Consider the following 20,565-nt stretch of genomic DNA (forward strand, 5'->3'; position numbering starts at 1 on the left):
TTTGATGCATTTGTAGATGTAGTTTTTTTGATTGCAATCTCATTCGATGATAGGGCTTTGTCGGAGTGGAATCTAATCGGCAATTTTGTTTTCTGCTTGTGTGTGTTTCTCAGCGGAGTGGGAGCGTCGCAGTCAGAACAACGTCTTGAAGACGCCTTCTCAGATGAGGAAACCAGCGGATACGGGGGAGGATCACCGAGCCGGCAGTCCTACCGGCCGCAACCGTTCTCAGCTCACGGAAGCCCAGGTGGAGACCTATCCGACGAGGAGCTATGCCCCAATGGGAATGGATACATCCTCGGCGGTGGACCACCACCATCAGCCGGCGGTGGGCCACCAGGATTCGAGTCGCTCTGCATCACCGGGGGGCACATGGAGTTCGCCGTACCACCCCAGCAACAACAACAACAACAACAACAACAACAGCAGCAGCAGCCATGCGCGAGAAGCCGATCGGGCTCGTGCACGTCAAGACGGTCACAGTTCCGGTGAGTAGAAGTATCTGTACTCTTTTTTACTGTGTATATTTTTCTATATGGTTACTAGTTTGGGTTTCTTTTTTGAATTAGAAGAACTAGATCTAAAGGTGCTCCTCAAATGGCAAGAATTACTAAAATTATTCATGAAAGATAGGTGCATCAGTCGACTTACTGGATCATTTTTCAATCCTAGAGAAATTAAAAAAAAAAACATTGAGAATCAATTTTCATAAAAGCTTTCTAACCAGACAAAATTTTCCAACTGATGTGCAGTCCATCAAAATGTCATTACTGCATAATAGGTTGCCAGCTGACTCATTAGATGAGTTTCGGCCAATTGCTCGCAATTAAAACAGTTCTTAACTGGCGGTACGAGGAGTTGTAAAGGCAAATGAAGCTTGCCCGCTCATTCGTTGCTCGTAACTCATTTACCAACCCATGTTGGATACATTTGCTTGCAGTGTAATGTCTTTCTCAGTTGGACTTTACAATCCATGGAATGGCCAATTCCAAAATCCAGCAGGTCCTTCACAGACCGACTAGGATCGTTGAACATTCGTCCGCGCGAGAAGGTCATAAACTTTCTTGAGGTCAGCGTCAATTCTATAATTACCTACGGGTCAGCTACGGGTCAGCCAATATCAGATAATACATTTACCAGCAAAAGGTAAAAAATGAAATGTTAGAAACATAAGCAAAAATCGATATTTTCACCATTTTGAAATTGAAGAGAGCATGGTTCCTTAAACTATTTTGCATTTGTGTGGCAGTCTAATTCAAAAAGGAACACTGATTTAAGAAACGAGGGGGCACCAAATCGGGTCTTCGCCAAGGCCGCCAGAATATCACGCTACGATCCTCTGGAACCAGGTCTAGAATCTGATCCAAAAACTGATAAAAATGTGGTCCAACATATGGTACAAAATCTCTTCCAAATCGGTATCAAAATCTGAAACAAAATTTGGTAAAAATGTAATCAGTCTAGTCTAGGTCCATAATACGGTCCAGGTCTAGAATCTGGTTCAAAGTCTAGAACCTTGTCCAAAATCTGGTCGGTGATCCAAAATCTGATAAAAATGTGGTCCAGAGTCAGGGCAAGGTCCACAATCTGGTCCAGGTCTTGAATCTCATCCAAAATTTGATAAAAAATGTAGTCCAAAATATTATTTGAATTCTGATAAAAATGTGGTCCAAAATCTGATGCAGCACCAAAATCTTGTTAAGGTTCAGAATCTGATCGAAAACGAGGTCTAAAAACTTATTTAAAAAGTGGTCCAAATCTGATAAAAATGTGGTCCGAAATTGGTCCAGAATGTGCTCCACACCAGGTCTCGTATTTAGGACTAAAATCTAATCCAAAGTCTGATTCAAAAGCTGGTCAATAATCTGATCAATAACATGGTTCAAAATTTGGTCCAGAATCTAGTTTAAATCTGTTCCAAAATCTGAAACAAAAGTTAATTTAAAAAACTGCGGCTCACAATCTAGTACAGGTCCGGAATTTACTCCAGATCCAAAATTTGATCAAAAATATGGTCCAGATGTTACTCCAAATCTCTTCCAAAATTTAGCATAAAATCTGATGAAAAATCTGGTCCAGAATTTAGCGCAAGTTCTGAATTTGGTTGGTGGTTTAAAATCTTATCAAAAATGATAAAATTAGAACGAATGCGGATTTAAGAAACGAAGAAGTGCTAAATCAAGTCTTCACCAAGGGTGCAACAATGTCACGCTACGGCTCTGGTTAGTGACCCTCGCTTGACTGTTAATGATCGCTAGGAATTAAAAATTGACCTTTTCAAGAATTCCGTTGTTCAGTTAATAAAAATATTGGAATGGGGTTAATTGTGCAGAGCATTACCTCGCTGAGTGGTTCTTGTCTGAGTGTCAAGGACCCGCTGAACTTTGGAATTGGCCGCTTTAAGGGTAGTATTGTGCAGCCCATTAAAGTGTTGCACTGCGAGTAACTTCGCAGGTTGTTACTCAATAAGGAAGCAAAGTGTATAGACTGCTAGATGCATTTTGAGCGGCTTTTACCGGTTAGACTCGAAACCTAGCGCAGAATAATAGTTATTTCATTATTGAAAAAGAGATGACGTTAATTCATATTTCGGACGTAAAAAGTGGATAAGCAAAGCCTAGATGCTACATTCCGCTATAGAAGCTTGACCTTCTGCGACAGACAATTGTATGGTTGGTGCTACGCTCTTATTGACTCCAACAGCCTCTCCCAGCCGAGATTCGAACATACGACCTGCATCGACCTCAACGCCAATCGGCCAATTGAGAATTTATTTATATTTTTACACTTAATTATTTAACAATAATTAAGTTAAGTTTCGATCATTTAAATGAAGTGCATGGTATTCTGTCAGATATAAACCTGAAGCACAGACAAACAGACATAACTCTTGGAAGAAAAATCAACAAAAATTATCGTAACTCACATTTAGCCTGACCGTTAGCACCATCTAGGTTCGATATTCTTAAATATCAAATAGCAACACGGGTGTTCCTCGAAGTAGCAAGTATTTTTTATGGGGAATTCCTCTTCTTTCGTTAAACCACTTTGACCAAAACGGAGACATTCCCAACTAAACCCAAATTTGAAATGACGGTTTAATCGGTACGAAGAATGGAAAACGAATGTTATGTCTGTTTGTCTGTGCCTGAAGTGAAGTGTTTTCGTGCTAAAAATACGTCCAGTCGATAATTCTAATTTTGGACATAGAAAGAAATAAAGTTAATTCAAATTTTGGTCGTTAAAAGAGAGGATGTTAATTCTAATTTCGGACGTAAGAAAGTGGACGTTAATTTAAAAATCGGACGCAAAAAATGGACGTTAAGTCAAATTTTGGACATAAAAAGAGGGGAAGTTAATTCAAATTTCGGACGTATAAAGTGGACGTTAATTCAAATTTCGGACGTAAAAAAGTGGACAGTAATTTAACTATCGGACGTAAAAAGGGAGGACCGTAACTCACATTTTGGACGTAAAAAGGGAGCACGTTGATTCAAATTTTGGACATTAAAAGAGGTGACATTAATTTAAATTTTGAACGTAAAAAAGTGGACGTCAATTCAAAAAGCTGACGTAAAAAGTGGACGTTAAGTTAAATATCGGACGTAAAAAGAGTGGATGTTAATTAAAATTAATTAAAATTAATTCGGATTAAAACGAGAGCACGTTAATTCAAATTTTGGACGTTAATTCAAATTTCGGACGTAAAAAAGTGGACGTCAATCCAAAAATCGGACGTAAAAAAACAGGACCGTAAATCAAATTTTTGACATAAAAAGAGAACACGTTAATTCAAATTGTGGACATTGAAAAAGATGACATTAATTTAAATTTCGTTAATTCAAATTGTAGATGTAAAAAAGTGGATGTTAATTTGATTACCGGACGTAAAAAAAGAAGACGTTGGTTCAAATTTTGGTCGTACAAAAAATGTTGATTTGAGATAATCGCCACCAGCACAATGTTTATTCGATTTTATCGACGTTTTTCGGCGAAATAATTAAAAGAAATTTTAAATACGTACAAAAAATGTCGTTAATTCCAATTTCGGAAGTAAAAAGAAAAAACTCACATATCGGACGTAAAAAAAGAGGACGTTAATTCAAATTTCGGACGTCAAAAAGCAGACGTTCATTCGAATAACGAACGTAACGGACGTTAAAACGTATTCGAACATTCAAAGAGAGTACGTAAAAAGACAGGACGCTAATTCAAATATCGCACCTAAAAAGATAGGATTAAAACGAGTAGAGGTAATTCAAATAACCAGACGCAAAAAGAGAGGATGTTACTTCAAATTTTGGACGTTAAAGAGAGGACGTTAATTCAAATGACAATAATTTAAATTTTGAACGTAAAAAAGTGGACGTCAATTCTAATAGCTGACGTAATAAAGTGGACATTAATTTATTAAATATCGGACGTAAAAAGAGTGGATGTTAATTCAAATTTCGGATTAAAACGAGAGGACATTAATTCAAATTTTGGACGTCAAAAGAGATGACGTTAATTTAAATTTCGTTCGTAAAAAAGTGGACTTCAATTCAAAAATCGGACGTAAAAAAAGAGGACTGTGACTCAAATTTTTGACGAAAAAAAAGAACACGTTAATTCAAATTTTGGTCATAAAAAAAGGTTGATTCAAATTTCGAACGTAAAACGAAACGGACGTAAAAAAGACGGTAATTAAAATTTCGGACGTCAAAAAGCAGACGTTAATTCAAATAACTACCGTAACGCACGTTCAAATGTATTCGAACGTTCAAAAAGAGTACGTAAAAAGACAGGACGTTAATACAAATATCGCACCTGAAAAGAGAGGATTAAAACGAAAGGACGTAATTCAAATACCAGACGTTAAAAAAGAGGATGTTAATTCAAATTTTGGACGTAAAAAGCAGACGTTAATTTAAATAACGGACGTAAAAATAGTGGACGTTAATTCAAATTTCGGACATAAAAAGTGCGGACGCTAATTCAAATTTTGGACGTAAAAAAGCCGACTTTAATCCAAATAACGGACGTAAAAAGTGTGGACGGTAATTCAAATTTTGGATTGGAACGAGAGGACGTAACTCAAATTTTGGACGTCAAAAGAGAGGATGTTAATTCAAATTTCGGACGTAAAAAAGTGGACGCTAAATCAAATTTCGGACGTAAAAAAGCAGACGTTAATTTAAATAACGGACGTAAAAAGAGTGGACGTTAATTCAAATTTTGGATTAAAACGAGAGGACGTTAATTCAAATTTTGAATGTGAAAAAGTAGACGTTAATTTAAATACAAGACGTAAAAAGAGAGGACGTTAGTTCAGATTCTGAACGTTAAAAGAGAGGACGTTAATTCAAATTTCGGACGTAAAAAGTTCGGACGTTAATTCAAATTTCGGACGTAAAAGGAGGGTATAAATTTAAATTTTGGTCATAAAAAGGGATGAACATTAATTCAAATTTCGGACGTAAAAAAGTGGACGAACTCAAATTTTGAACGTACGAAGAGAGCACTTTAATTCAAATTTTGGACTTTAAAAGAGATGACATTAATTCAAATTTCGCACGTAAAAAAGTGGACGTTTATTCACATTTGGGACATAAAGAGAGGAGACGGTAATTCAAATTTCCGACTTAAAAAGATAGACTAGAATTCAAATTTCGGACGTAATAAAGTGGACTTGAATTCAAATTTTGGACGTAAAAAGTGGACGTCAATTCAAAAATCGGACGTAAACAGAGTGGACCGTAACTCAAATTGTGGACGTAAGAGGAGAGCACGGTAATTCAAATTTTAGACATTAAAAGAGATGACTTTAATTCAAATTTCGGACGTAATAAAGTTGACGTCAATTCAAATATCGGACGTAAAAAAGTGGACGTTAATTCAAATTTCGGACGTAAAAAGTGCGGACGTTAATTCAGATTGTGGATTAAGACGAGAGGACGTCAATTCAAATTTTGGTCGTTAAAAGAGATGACGTTAATTCAAATTTCGGACGTAAAAAAGTGGACGTGAAGAGAAATCACGTAAATTGACTGGACGTAAAAAGAGATTCTAGTTTATACATTTTCTTGCAATTAATAAAAACATCATGTGTCTTCTTTGCATTATGGAAACTTATTTTCTTTAAAAAGTTGTATCTCAAAAGCATAAAACACGAATAAAAGAACATTTTCAATGTATTCGAGTTCATATTTGGACTTCAATCCAATATTCCTGAAGTGCTCATTAGAATAACTGAGCGCTGAGTACGGGAGATCTGCGCTTTCTTCTTTCTCCCCTCCCCTTATTTTTGTAGTGTAGACTGTACAACTCCCCACACAGAAGAGGATCATGAGTAATAAGCTGTAATGTGCGCATCCATGAAGCTGGAGCGTGGTGGAGTTGGATGAAGGTTCCCTCGCTTTTTTCTTAATTGAATGGTTTTAATAAGAAGTTCAAAAGTTAATGTATTCTAAAAAATACTCTGTGGATTATACAAATGTTATAAAAGTCCATGATAAAAATAGTATTATATCGACTGCGACATCTACACTAGTTAACAAAATAAAACAAAAAGCGTGAACTCAGTAAACTGAAGGAGATTTTTCATGTAAAATTGGTCGCTGAATCCGAAAATGTGATCAGAAAAATTTAAAGTAGGATAGTTTTTGAGATATGCATTAAAGTTGAAATTTTGCTGAAAGAAAGAAAGTACATTAACATAAATGCAAATTTCTCCGGCTGCGATGCACCAATTTCAAATATCTTTTTCCCATATTGAAGAGGAGAAAATTTGCTATCGATTAGTTGAACTTCATTTTTCTGTAAGAATAATAGTACAGTAGATATTTGAGAATTTGTTCACATCAAAACAAAAAAGAAAGCATTTTTTTGGAATAATTTCAACTTTATCAAAGGTTTTAGACAAGATTAACGCATTTCAAAAATTTCATTTCATGTGGGTCTTAAAGGCCGATAAAAAAACAAAGAAATCATGGGGTTAATGATAACAATCGGTTGAAAATTGTAAAAGAATCTAATGCACTATCCTACTTTAAATTTTTCTGACCACATTTTCGGATTCAGCGGCTAATTTTTCATGAAAAATCACCTTCAGCATACTGAGTTCATAAATGCTGTTAACTAGTGCTATCGGAGAATAATAAAGTCATTTTTGTCCAAAAAAACCGACGGTATCTAAGTTGAGCTATTTACCGTAAGAACAGCTGACCTGTCGTATAATTGCCGACGACGTAGATCGTATAATTGCACAAGTATGTTTTCTCTTTTATACAATCTTCGCAGCCAGATCTCATCGATAACGGTGCCATATAATAATGGTGCATCAAATGCGTTCTGGTGCCAAATGTGCTACGAATGTGTTCTCGTACCAAATACGAACCATTCGTAATAACAACTCGTACGGTGGGAGATAAGGCTGCAAATATTTTTAACGGCTACGGATATTTTTTCTAAAAATATAATGTTTTTAGTGTATAACAGAACTTACATTTTGTTAAGAGACGAATGAATTTTTCTGGTATAAATCCTTTCTAATAAACAAAAACAATCAACATTTTGCTAATACAACAAGTCGACTGATGCACTCATTTTTTATGAAGAATTTTTCTGATTAACAGTCTGAGGAGCGCCATAAAATGTTTAGTTTCTAATGTACGGAACTGTTAAGTTCAAGATCGATCTCGATCGATTTCTACAACTTAAGGGTCAATTCTTTACTCGTACTCTATTTATGAATTTCAATCATTCTATTTGTCTTATCACATGCAACATATTTTCATCACAGTACAAATCTATCAGTTTCCGTTGGATACACATCTTTGTTTGCAGAATTATTTCGTTCACTTTGTTTTGTCGGCATAATGTCATTTGGTAGAAAATCTGTTTTGAAAGCATCCGTTTGGCGGCCAATTAGGTCCAAAAATTCCAATTTCAACCAAAAATTCGATTTTGTTTTTAAACTAAAAGTTTAGTGGAAAGCGATTTCTTATCTCTTTTGTATCATACTTGCTACTGCTTTTCATCCGTTGTTCAACTTGGTTGCTGTTTCATAGTTTTCATAGCCTAGAAATGTTTTCTCGTCAAATTTTTTCAACGTATCATCAATATTTTTCTAGTATTTCAATTTGGGACAAATTGAGATTCCTCTGCTGGTTCCGACAATCGTTTGCAGCTCAAAGCAAACAGCATACCAAATGGCCATTATGTGTTCAAGTGCGTCAGCAACATCCGTATGTTGAATAGTTTGAAATCAAAAAGTTTTTGTTTTGCGCATGGTTAAGTTCCGTATACTGTTAGCGTGTCCGATATTGAAAGTGATCAACGTGTCCAACGGTCTATCGTTGTCCCTTTTCTATCTGCGAAACGACTACCGCCACCACCACCACCGGATCTTCGTCGCGACTGGGAGTGTAGGTCTGAACCACCGCCTCTATGCCACTATGTCCCCCAGTTACACTCATCGCAGCCACAGATATACCACGCCGCCGCAGCAGCGTCGGGCCTCAGCCGGGCCGCTGGGGCAACCGGGGGATCGCAGCAGTTCTATGGGGGAGACAACGGTCTCCTCCACCAGCCGGGAGAGTGTTTTATCGCCGGCGGGCATTCACATCAGGCGCTCTTCAGCAGCCCCGGCGCCGGGCCGCATGGGCCCATCGGGAACCAACAGCTCTCAATCCCACCATGCCACACTAGTCCTTTATAACAATACGAGTACCTATTCGATGTCTAAGTCCGTCAGCACCGGAACCGACCTGTCGGACGATATTGCCGATAACATTATCTACTCGGACATTACCGATCTCTACCGTCGGGGCCAACGTTCCGATCGGCACGTCACCGTCGAAACCATGGCCAACGGGGGCGGTGAGAGCGCTAGTGCCGCCGAAGATGAGGAGGAAATTATGGACGAGGTGTTAGATGAGAACGTTATTCGCCAAACGTACGTCGACGATGACGAAGACGAGGACGAGATCGACATCCGCTACGCTACGGCGACGCAGATCAAGGCGATGACGATCCCATCTGGCCCCTCGGCGGTAACTAATGTTATAAGCAATACCGTCGTCAGTGACGATCTCTACGCCACGGTAAACCGTAAATGTAAAACCAACAAACAACAGCTACCACAATCACAACCAATACAAGCCACTACAACTGCTCACCACTCTGGTAAACATTTCAGTGATGAATTCATAGACGATAGTATTAGAAATTACAATAGCCATACCAATATAAGTAGCCACGTAAACGCGTCCAGTGTGGGTCAGCTCAACTCCACCAGCGGCGATATGTATGCGAAATCTTCAGCCCACTTCGACGAATATTACGGTGCCAATCGGTACTCCGACACATCGGACTACTTCAGCCACAGCCACAGCCAGCCGCACTATTCTCATTCGCCGAATTCTCACTCGTTAGCCACAACCATAACGCACAAGAACGGACTGACGGACGATGACGAACGCTACTCCTCGGCCCATCCACCGCCGGTTCATCCGAGAACTTCCCATTCGTTGCCACGGGCATCGGAGTTGTCCAAAATCGATTCCCTAGATTCGTCCTATAGCGGAGGGGCAGGTGATCCCCACTTTGTGGGTCATCACTCGCTCAGTAACCTGCCCAGTTCCTCCAAAGTAACCAGTGATTATCTGCACTATTCGACCCTGTTGAAAAACTCCGATGACGGCATGAACAGTAAGAAAACTTCCTCCGAACGGCTCGAGTATGAACTGTCGAACGCCAACCTCTACTCGACCGTTCAGTACAAGAACGACTACGGCGACCAGGATGACTTCGAGGACGAATACGTCGGTGGCTATCCGGGTGGCGAAAACGGCATTGAGAAGGACGTCTGGCAGCGAAGCACCTCCTGCAAGGAGCTGTACGACTACAACTACGATGCGGCGGGAAGGTTAGATTTCACCATGCTCGAGCGAGAATTTCTGACTTCCGACCGCATCGATAGTCCGGTTACGCGTTACGACGATTCGCGACACTCGATGTACGTACAGAAAAATCACTCCATGGATGTTAGCCAGGAGTTCCTGGCGGCGGACGTGAAAGTGTACTCGTCCAGCTACCCGGGAACGACCTACAATACGATTGATCACAACAGCTATAAACGGCAGAATGGGAATTTCTATGCAAACTTTGAGTACGGATCGCAGGATGATATTTCCCACGATAGCTATGAACTGTTGGAGAAGTCCGATGATGATATCTATTGTAAGGTGCCGGGAGAGGCGCACACACGATCTTGCTCGTTGGATTCCGGGAACTACATTCCCACGGATGACGAGAGTGTTTCCGAGCATCATCAGTCACACCCGCTGGCCCGGTTCGCCAAGTATCGATCGAGTTTGGAGAACAAATCCAAAAGTACCGCCGATATTGATGATTTGGATGATATCTTTCTGATGGAGGATCCGAGGGATCTGCCACGGGAGAAGTTGTGCGTTAAATCCGACGGGAATTTCTACAAGCAGTTGAAGAAGTCGATGGGATCGAGGACGTCGAGTCCGGAGTCGCGCAGCGACTATTACGAGTCGAAGCTGTCCAAGAGTAGTGACTCTAGTAAGAAGTCGAAAGATAGTGTCTATCATACTGACAGTAATAAGAAGTCGCGTGAAACGCTTAAAAGTAAGTCAGGGTCCGGTTTTAATTCGCGTACTTCCAGTCAGGATTCAAGGGATTCCTTCGGAATGGATATTTTGCTGACTAAAAACTATGAAATGCCGACGACTACCAGCAAAAAGGCTAAGTATCTTAGTAAACGCTTCGACAGCAGTTCCCGTAACTCCAGTCAAGATTCTAAGAGCGATTACTACGATGCCAATGATCAAGCCATTGAGTTGGAAGATCTGGAGTCGGATGAGATCTATTCGCGCGTTAAGGTACATTCGCACGACAACATCCCCGGAGAGGTCGGTGGAGTCGCAACTAAGAACGCCGCCGGCGGTACCGGGTTCTACGATAATCAAATTTACTCGTCCACATTCCCAAGCGCACAGCCAAAGCCGGCAGGGAAGACAACATCCAACGTGACGTCCATTTCGTTGCAGAACGTCGAACTGGACCGCAACGCTCGCAGTTATTCATCGTACAAATCTCCCGATCCGGTGGTACCTCAGGCTATGCCAAAACCAATCGACAAGCAACCTCCGAAGGCCACACACATCTGGCCGGAAGAAATCGAAGGCCTACCGACTACGATCAGCAGTGAGAGCCAGCGGGTCGATCGTACCCGAGCTTTCCGCAGAAAGTCCGACAGTGAGAATATTTTCAGTTTCGATAAGGAGAAAATTGAGTCTCTAACCAGCAGTATGAATGATGAAACTCCGACGACTGCAATTCTGGTGGAAAGCAAGACGACAAAAACTAGTCCCGATTATCCGTTGACACCGGAGTTGTTGTCCGAGTTTGACAAACAGAAAATCGATTCTCCCCATATACTGCCGAAGCAGACACGTAAGGAAGAGTTGATGGCGAAAACTCACTTTGAAGAGTACAACCCGAAGCTGATTCTGGACGCTCCGATTCCCGGTGTCCTAACCTACACCCATGCTACGGTTGAACGTACCAAATCCGATCCCAATTCCTTGGCCAATCGTCCCCGTCTTGGTCCGAACTCTCGCCGTCACACGCTGATGCATCAGAAGTCGATCGATCTTACCCCGGCCGATTCCAGCGAGGAAGAATATCTGTACAAGCAAATCCCCAGTGCACCGCCGTTGTGTAAATCACACGGCAGTCACTTCGAAATCCCGCACAATTACGATATGAACATTCCGGCGGTCGAGTTACCTCCCAATGGGTTCGAGGTACCGAAGAGTTTCTTCGCAGACTACGACCGTCGGATGCATAAGGTGCTTAAAGATGACATTCCGTACGTACTCCATAAGAGACATGTCATGAACGGAACGGCTCCCTCTCCCGGTTTGCAGGACAAGCAGCATCGTTACCCGAAACCAAAGAGTCCCAAATCTCCCAAGAGTCCGAAGTCTCCCAAATCACCAAAGTCCCCGAAAATTGAAACCCGGGATATGGCAACGCAGAAGGAGAACACCCTACGGGTGAAAGATGACTACGAACTGGAAACGACCGACAACGGGCAGGGATTCCTCTTTACCCAAAATATTGATCTGTCCAAGGTTGATCCTGTCACCTTGGAGGTTGATAAATCTTCCCAAACTATTCAGCTAACAAGCCCAAAGCGAGATATAACGAAAAAGATGGATCCCCTAATGCTGGAGCAGCTGAACAGTAAGCTCAGCCAAATCGAAAGCGACTCCGCTACGAGCTCCCGAACGGACAGCAATCCCCAAAAGCGCCTAGAACCGAAACCGGTCGAGCTTCCCTACCAAATCGAGAAGAAAAACACCGAACTAATGGTCCCGAAGCGGGTCGTCAAACCCCGCATGGCCCCGGTCAAAACCAAAACCGGAAAAGGCAAGAAAAACGCCAAAACTCGAATCACTTCCTTCTCATCGGACGACGAAAGCCTCGACTCGGACGACGTCTTCGGTTCGGCGGAAGCGATGCCAACGAAGTTGGAGTTTTCTCCCCCTCAATCGCGCAAGGAAATCGAACCGATTCTGAAGCACGAATCCAGCAAAATGGCTTCCAACGCTTGGGCTCGAGGTCAAACCATGAGTTCAACTGAGATCGAGGGTTCCCCGCCACAGTGTCGTAAACTAGCAGAGCTAGAAAGTCGCTACCATCAGAACGCAAATCTACAAACGCATCAGATGACCAGCACCGAATTGCGGCGAATTTCCGAACGATCCTTTTCGATCCCCAGCTCGGAAGACGAAGCCAAGCGGGAGGAATCCACCAAAGCGTACCACAAAGCGGAGAACATCCCTTCGCCGATCATCGAAAGCATCGAAATCCATCGAACGGACGACGAAATCTACGAAACGGCACGCGAGGACAATTCGGGGTTTGCCAAAGGGGGTCTAAAACTAAAGAAACTCAAAGAGGACGGCACGCTGGGAACGCTGACGACGACGACGACAACACGGAAAGGTGAATCCAAGCTGTCCCCGTCGAAAACGAAACTGATCGAGGAAATGATCGACTCGTCGATCGTGATGCGCTCGAAGGGTCATGCGCCGATACTGTTCGCCCATGCTCGGTTGAATCTCAGCGAAGGTTCAGCGTTTGCGGCGCTTCAGCGCCAGAAAGCTACGCAGGATTCTCCGACCTCCGGTCGACGGGCGAAGAGTTTGGACACTCCGGTGATTTCCCTTCACAAACTACCGCCGATGAATGCTTTCTCCTCCAAAGATGACACCGTCGGTTACGAAGAGGAAGCCGAAGTGTTGGAGGTGAAGTCACTTCAGAAGAAGGATAATATTATAGAGGAGGAGTTGGACGAATCGGTGCATTCCTGTGCCGACGCAATCGTGGTGACCGATCCGAAGGCAACCCGCAAAACTTCCACGATCGAGGAGGAGGTTCGTATGGTTAAAATCGACGAAGACGAACTGGAGTTGTTGGATCGGCTGAAGTACATCGAAAAGATCGAACTGCAAGGGGTGAAGATCAAGGAAAAGCGTAAAACGAAAACCAAACTAAAAAGTGGGGATCAACTCATTTTGGAGATTCCCAGGTACAAGTTTGAACCCTTTAGTTCGGGAAATAGTTCGATCAAAACGTCGCCGGCGATCAGCCGAGCGAGCAGCGTCGAGAGCACCGGGAAGGCCAAGCAGAAAACGGACAGTGGAACGCAGACCCCCACCGGGGGAGCCACGGCCGTGAAGCAAAAGTGTAAATCTACCAGTCCGAAGGGGTCGGAAAAGATTCCCCAGCCGAAGCGACGCGCTTCGGATGAGGTGAAGAAAACTTCCGCCAATGATATTCTGCGAACGAAAAGTCAGGAATCGCTCGGTAAGAAGAGTAGTGGAAAGGAGAAATCTAAATCGTTGGATAAAATGGAACTGAAGAGACTTGGCAGTAAGGAGAAAAAGTCCATTGAGGAGAGTGAACTGGAAAGAGCTCGGCGCAAGGAACGCCAGCAGAAGTTGTACGAATCGGCCATGAAACAAACCATTACCATGTTGAGTCCGGTCAAGGATCAGCTGCCGCAATTCCCTGCACCGGAGGATAAAATTTCCGTTAAAACCGAGGGGGATAAAATCATCATTGATGCCGAGGTTAAATCGAAACCCGAAGATCTGGTCTTCATAGCGAAGGCACCGCGAAAGCTGGATTGTGGTTTGGCGAAAATTAGCCGAAGTTTTGAGGATCAGAAAAGTGTTGAAAAGTTGGATAAAGCCAGTCGGAGCTTTGACGATCGCAGCAAATCGTTCGATGATCATTCCGATCGATCGGAACATGGAACCGCAGACGATAGCAGTAGTTTGGTGATAAAATCTCCCACTAAGCTGTCGAAGAGTCAGGAATTGAAGCAACAGATCGAGGGTTCGGTTGTGCACAAAAAGATCGAAGGAAAGTCGAAGAGTTTGGAGAAAAAACCGGAGCCGCAGTACTTGGATATTGAGTATAAGACGCGTAGTTTGGATCAGAACTATATCGATCACTATGGGGAGTCTAATTCACCGGATTCGGAGGGTAATTCTGGACACGGTAGAAAACAGGAGGTGGTGAAGGTTGACGTTCATCGGCCGAAGGCCGAGCCTTCCGAATCAGTTCGAATGCGAGATAGGAAGTCTACCGATAGTGATCCTAAAACGTCGGATCACTCCAGGTTCGATAAAGGTAAAAGCCTGGATGCCAATCTAGGTAATGGAAAGGATAAGGCACCGGCGATCGAGAGGAGGTCCCATTCGCAGCCGGATGAGTTTACCGGAGAGCTGGATATGCAGGATATAATTTCCGAGCGGCGGACGCTGGATTTGATGAAACGAAGATCGGAGGAGAGGACGTTGGATTACGGAAGTACTGTCTCTGATAACGATGAGAGGAAGTCATTTAGACAGGGAAGTGAGGAATCGTTGACTGAAGTTAGTGACATGAGGGGTGATCATAGAGAACCATATCTTCCCTGTCGGGTTCCTACAATAGAATACGAGGAACCTTCGTTGGAGGAGGATCTTGAACCGGAGCAGCAGGTAGAAATTAAACCATCGAAAAAGGAAATAATGGGAAAGCTTGCTCTGGAACGGAGCAGAAGCGATGAAACCACTTCCTGGGTGACGATTGCCAGCGAAGAGTACACCGGAACGGACGGCATGGGTGCTCTGGAGATGGCGGAAGAAACCAACGGAATTAAGAAAATCGAAACACAAACAACCTTCGAAGATATACGCGATATAACGATGCCCGAATCGGAGGTGTCCACCTCGGATGTTACGGTTATTCAGACGAAAAGTAAGAGTAAATCGTCCGCCGATGCGAAATCCTTTGATCGCCCGCTGCCCAAGATACCGGAAAAAGGGAAAAAAGATAAATCTCCTCCGAAGGAGGAGCCAACGCCCACTGAGGAAGACGGTACAGGCAAGCAAGCTTCCCAAAGAAGAGGCGACTTTTTACGTCTGTCAATTGAGCGATCGCGAAGCTCTGACACCGGATCTAGTCGTGAGAATGAGAACAGTCCCGTGCGTCAGGATTCCAGCACGCCCCGTGGTAAAGGATCGCTGGATGAGGAGTCCAGTTTGAGCTGTTCCATAGCTCGTCCGTTGGGCATTTCCCAGGACATGGATTCGATGGATCACATCAAGTGTCACGAGCTGCGGGAAGCTATGCTAAAGATGGAGGAGACTGAGGACGTCAAAGCGAAGAAGTCGTCTCCGACGTTGGAGAAGCAATGTCCGGTGGATTTGGGTTCCGGGTCGGAATTGGACGTGGATACGGTTGAGGATCGAATTTCCCGGATTCTTCAGCGAGAGGAGAGTGAATCTAGCTCCGATAATGGTGCCCAGGCCCAGAAACCGAAGGTTGTAAAGCCAATACGAGCTACGTTGATGCACAAGAAGGTATGCCGGACAGCTCAGCCCAACGAGAAGCAGCAACAGCAGACCACTGCGGAGCTAAAGTCCGGGACGCTGAAGTTGCTAAGCGCCGACGGCGATCGTAGCTCTTTGGAGTCGAAATCCAGCCTGGAGTCGAAGGGTTCGTTGGGATCGTTCGAAACCGAAAGCAGCTCCGGATCGCTTGGAGCTGCTCAACGCAAGGGTGACCTGCAGCAGAAGGAAGCCCTCTCGACGTGGAAACCGTTCCCGATCGAGAGTTCCGGTAGCTCGAGCGTAGAGGAAAACTGGATTCCACCGGATCAGGAGAGCTACGAAAGTTTCGATATAGCTACCGAGACGATCGAGCTGCAGAGGGTGGTTGCACCCGAACAGAAGGAGTCTTCACCGGATGAGCAGAAGGAAAGTGATTCCGATTTTCAGGATGAGCTAAATGATTTCCCGGCTACTTTTGGATATCCGGAGATGACTTCCACACTCGGTATAAGTATTAATCCGGTGGATATTATGAATTATAGTACGTCTTTTGGGATTGGAAGAACTCTGTCGAGAATTTCGGAACGAAGCACCAATTCGGAGAAATCCAGTGCCGAGGATATTGAAGCGGAGAAATCAAGTCTGGAAGACTTGAGTGTTCAAGATGAATCAGCGATTTCCAGTGAACATCAAGCAAGTTTGAGTTCGGATCTGCACTCGAACTCGAATCAAGCCTACATCTCGGATGCTGACCGACGAACATCCGCGGAGATGCCGGATATACCATGTGATTCGGCAGCGGCAGAGCGACTCTCGGAAATCTACAAAAATAATGTCGTAAAGAATGGACGCTTCACCGTATCCAATCTAGGTGATGACGTAAAGAAAAGGCGAGATGAGAAACCAAACCTCCAGTGTATGTCGGCGGGTGGAAGTCAGGACTCGGAAGATTGGCCGCTGCCGGAGATTCCTTACGATAGTACCCCGATCGAGAGGTATGATCCCAATTTTATTCCACCACATCCCGACAAGCCGTACCCTAAGCAGCACTGGGCTGGATCGGCGGCTACCGGACATTCCCAGGAATCCGACAATTGGCCAACTCCACCTTCTAGCATGCTGGAAACGCCGATAGTGGTGGAGAACGTTCAGACCTTCAGGGTTAGCGAGCCTCAACATCCAACTCAAGTGATGGTCGAATCATACACCGAACCTACGGGTGACGATGATTCCGATCCGGACTACGCCGAAGTCCCTGATGAGGCTCCCGAACCTCCCAGACGGGATTACCGTCCTGCCAACGTCCCCAAACTCAACGTGTCAGCCTCCTCGTCTTCACATTCGATAACAACTCCATACGAGAGTACGGTCTACACGATCTCCACCACGGAAGAACCGGTCACCTACGAGGGCTATGACAACAATACATGTCTTAGCAGTGCTTTGGGGTCAGCAAGCTGCCTGCGGACCACAATCGACGCTTGCTCCAGTCAGAAACCATTCTCGGGCCAAGGCATGGGGAAAGATCCAAGCTCTGAACGGGTCATCATTTCGCAACCAACGAGATCCCCTCAGAATCTTAGTCCCATAACCGATGACGACTTTTTCCTGAACGACGAAGTGTTCTGTCCGGGAACGGTCACAATAGAAATATCCCCCGACGATAGTAAACCTCCGTCGGACTTTGCGCTACCGCAGAAGTTCTCACGTAGTTCCAACAATTCCGATACATCGATCGACGATCTGCTGTCGACCTCCTGTGCCACCTACATGGAGGAAACAGTGCGTCGAAATCTCGAACCACGACGATTGAGCAACGAATCATGCAAGAAGTGTAGTCACAGTAGTCATTCCGAGGAAGAGACTAGCTCTTTCGGAACTGATCTAGATGGTACGGTCAAAATGGGTCTGCAGCAGAAACGCTGCACCCACAGTTCACATTCGGAGGATACTTCGATTGGTCTTAGCATTTCTGAGTGGTCTACCGGCACTAATACGGTTCGGCAGTATGCTAATCTCTCCGGATCGGACAGTTTGTCGGCCGTTTCGACCCATTCGGGTAACGTGAAGAGTGAAAAATCCAACCACACCAAGAGCAGTGTCAGTTCGGTGCATAAATCAACCGAAAGCTTGGACGAGAAAAGTGTGAGCCTGTCCAGTAACAATAACAAACGATTCTCGCTGGAGAACATATCCGATGGTCCCAAGTACGAACCGTTCAGTAATTCGGACACCGATAAGTTTTCTTCCGGAACGAAAAGTGATGATACCACCCTCACCCTCACGGAGATGGCTCAAACGATTACGGAATGGTCGACGAGTAGCAGCAACACGCTGATTGCTCAAGCGGAAGCCCTAAAACACATCGAATCCAAGGGTGAGCGACCCTTGACCCGGACGACCTTCGAATACATTCCTCTGAAGCCACCAAAGATAGTGAAGAAACCCGTAACCGACGACAAGAAAACCATACCGGCCGTTCACATGAAACCAAAACCCAAGCAAGCAACCCCTCCCCAGATCGTGACTCCGGAGATAGAGGTTAGACCTCCTCCACCGGACTTGATCCCCCAAATAGTTGAGCGACCGGTCAAAATCCCACCCAAAATAGTCGAAATGATCGAAAAATCACCGAAACGAACAGCTTCCCAACCGCCACCAATCGTGGAGCAACCCCTCCCTCAATCTTCTACCACCCAGCTGGAATCACCGCCAACGGCGGAACCTGAACTCCTGGTGAACAAACGACGCACGCTGGAAATGATGTCCCAGCGTTACGTCAGCCAGGACTGCCAATCGGAGTCGGAACCCTTCTCGGAGCGTCTACCGCCAGCGGCGGTATTCGACATTGCATCACCTCCGTCGAAACCCCCTCGGGGAGACTCCCTCCCATCGGGCAGTTCGGTTCCGATGGTGGAAAAACCCCTAGCAAAGCATCACAGCTACGACGACAAAACTCTCTCCAAGTCGCAAATCCGAGAATACAAATCCACCAAAATGCGTCACAGTCAATCATTCCACGAGCACCTGGTCTCATCGGATCTAAACAAAATCGTCGAAGAAAACATGGGCAGTTCGTCGACCACCACTCACAGCAGTGAAGCCACGGCCAGCACCGATAACTCCTCGCCCATGTTTCCCCGCCCGGAAAAGCTGGTCCGCTGTTCGCCTTACTACTCTAGCAGTCTAAGTTCGGAGTCACCTCCGATCCAACCGATGCAGCAACCCCCGGTTCAGAAACCCCCTCGGAAAACATCCATCCCGCGAAATTTGGCACCCAAGAGCCCTCCCAGTGGCAACGACACCGACAGCTCGCTGGATTTCCGCCAACAGGACGCGAAGCTCCGTTCGCGGGGTTACCGAAAGAAGCGAACGGTTCCGCCGAAGAAAAGCCGACTCGATAATCGCCCCCTGGAACATCAGGAGAGTTCCGAATGCTCGGAGGGATACTTCCCGGAGATAGAATCCGGTGGTTCGGACGTTATCGATCAACAGCAGCAGTACCATCGCTATCCAGACTTTGAGGAGGAACTCGAACAACTGCCCGAAGATTACGAGGATGAAACCTATCGCGTGGAGGATGAGCGCGAAAGCAAAAACGGAGGCGGTGTCTATCCGAGTGCGTCCTATTCGAACAAGTTCGAAGGATTAGACATGACGGAAAACGTCGACGAAATGGGTTTCCCCCGGTACGATCGACTCGGTCACATAACAAACCCTAATCTTTACAAATCGGATACACCCTCACCACCGGTGAAACCGGTTAGGCAACGAAAGCGGCAGGTAAAGCGTGACGACGGTGACGTTGAATATCAGGGCGTTCAGTACACGCCGGAAAGTGGCAGCTGCTCGGAAACGAAAGCCGGCCTGTCGGATGATGTTTGCTATTCGAGCGAGGACAGCTTCGCCGCCGGATACCGGCATGCGATGGGCAGCTCACGGTACCAGAAAAACGTCGAAATCCCTTATCCGGACTTTTTGTCCGACTACGAGAATGAATCGTCCTCCACTACGTGCTCGTACGCCCGCCGCATGGAGCACGATCGACATCGGTATGTGGAGCTGGAACATGGCGGCGGCGCCGCCCCCGAGAGATGCACCGACTCGACCGGATTCGATCTGCGGGCTCTTCCGCCGCCAATCTACATCGAGGGCCAGGGTTTGGAGGAGGAGGACGAAGAGGAGGAAGAACTGGAGGATAACGCAATCTAAGCAGACTGGACTGCACGAACGTAAACAAAAGAAAAACACGCTAAGAAGCCTAACCGATCTCTCCCGAGTGCTGCCATCTGTTGGTGAGATTTTATACTGCATGTCATCGAGTGTGTGTGTGCGTGTGGGTGGGTTTGTGGTGCGGTCGTCGGCGGCACTGATACTACCCGAAATGGACGAAATATAACATGAAAACCAAACAGAAAAAAAGAAGCAAAACAAAAAAAAAAGATTTTAATCCGAATCAACAACACTGGTTCGCAGTTAAATGTCGTTACATTGTGAGTGGGTTGAAGATTTTATTCGCTAACGGAAGGGAGACGCGTAAGTTAATAATGGATTATATTAAAAGAAACCAAAAAAAAATATACTCTAGCTGTTACATCAGTCTAACCAAAGTTTAACAAAACATACCTAGATGAATAGTTTCCAGTAAGAATTTATA

At 44.8% G+C, this 20,565-nt stretch overlaps 1 protein-coding gene across 1 annotated transcript in view; it reads left to right on the top strand.

Annotated features, from left to right (window-relative positions):
- LOC128743991 (uncharacterized) overlaps positions 1–20,239 on the top strand; it is a 140,896-nt gene extending 120,657 nt beyond the window's left edge. Inside the window, exons 9-10 of the mRNA XM_053840713.1 lie at positions 114–488; positions 8,413–20,239. Coding sequence (XP_053696688.1) covers positions 114–488; positions 8,413–20,120 — 12,083 coding nt within the window. The 3' untranslated portion in view covers positions 20,121–20,239. The remainder of the gene's footprint in view (positions 1–113; positions 489–8,412) is intronic.
- Positions 20,240–20,565: the final 326 nt, after the last annotated feature.

This window comes from Sabethes cyaneus, chromosome 3, assembly GCF_943734655.1.
Source record: "Sabethes cyaneus chromosome 3, idSabCyanKW18_F2, whole genome shotgun sequence".
Classification (NCBI taxonomy): Eukaryota; Metazoa; Arthropoda; class Insecta; order Diptera; family Culicidae; genus Sabethes; species Sabethes cyaneus.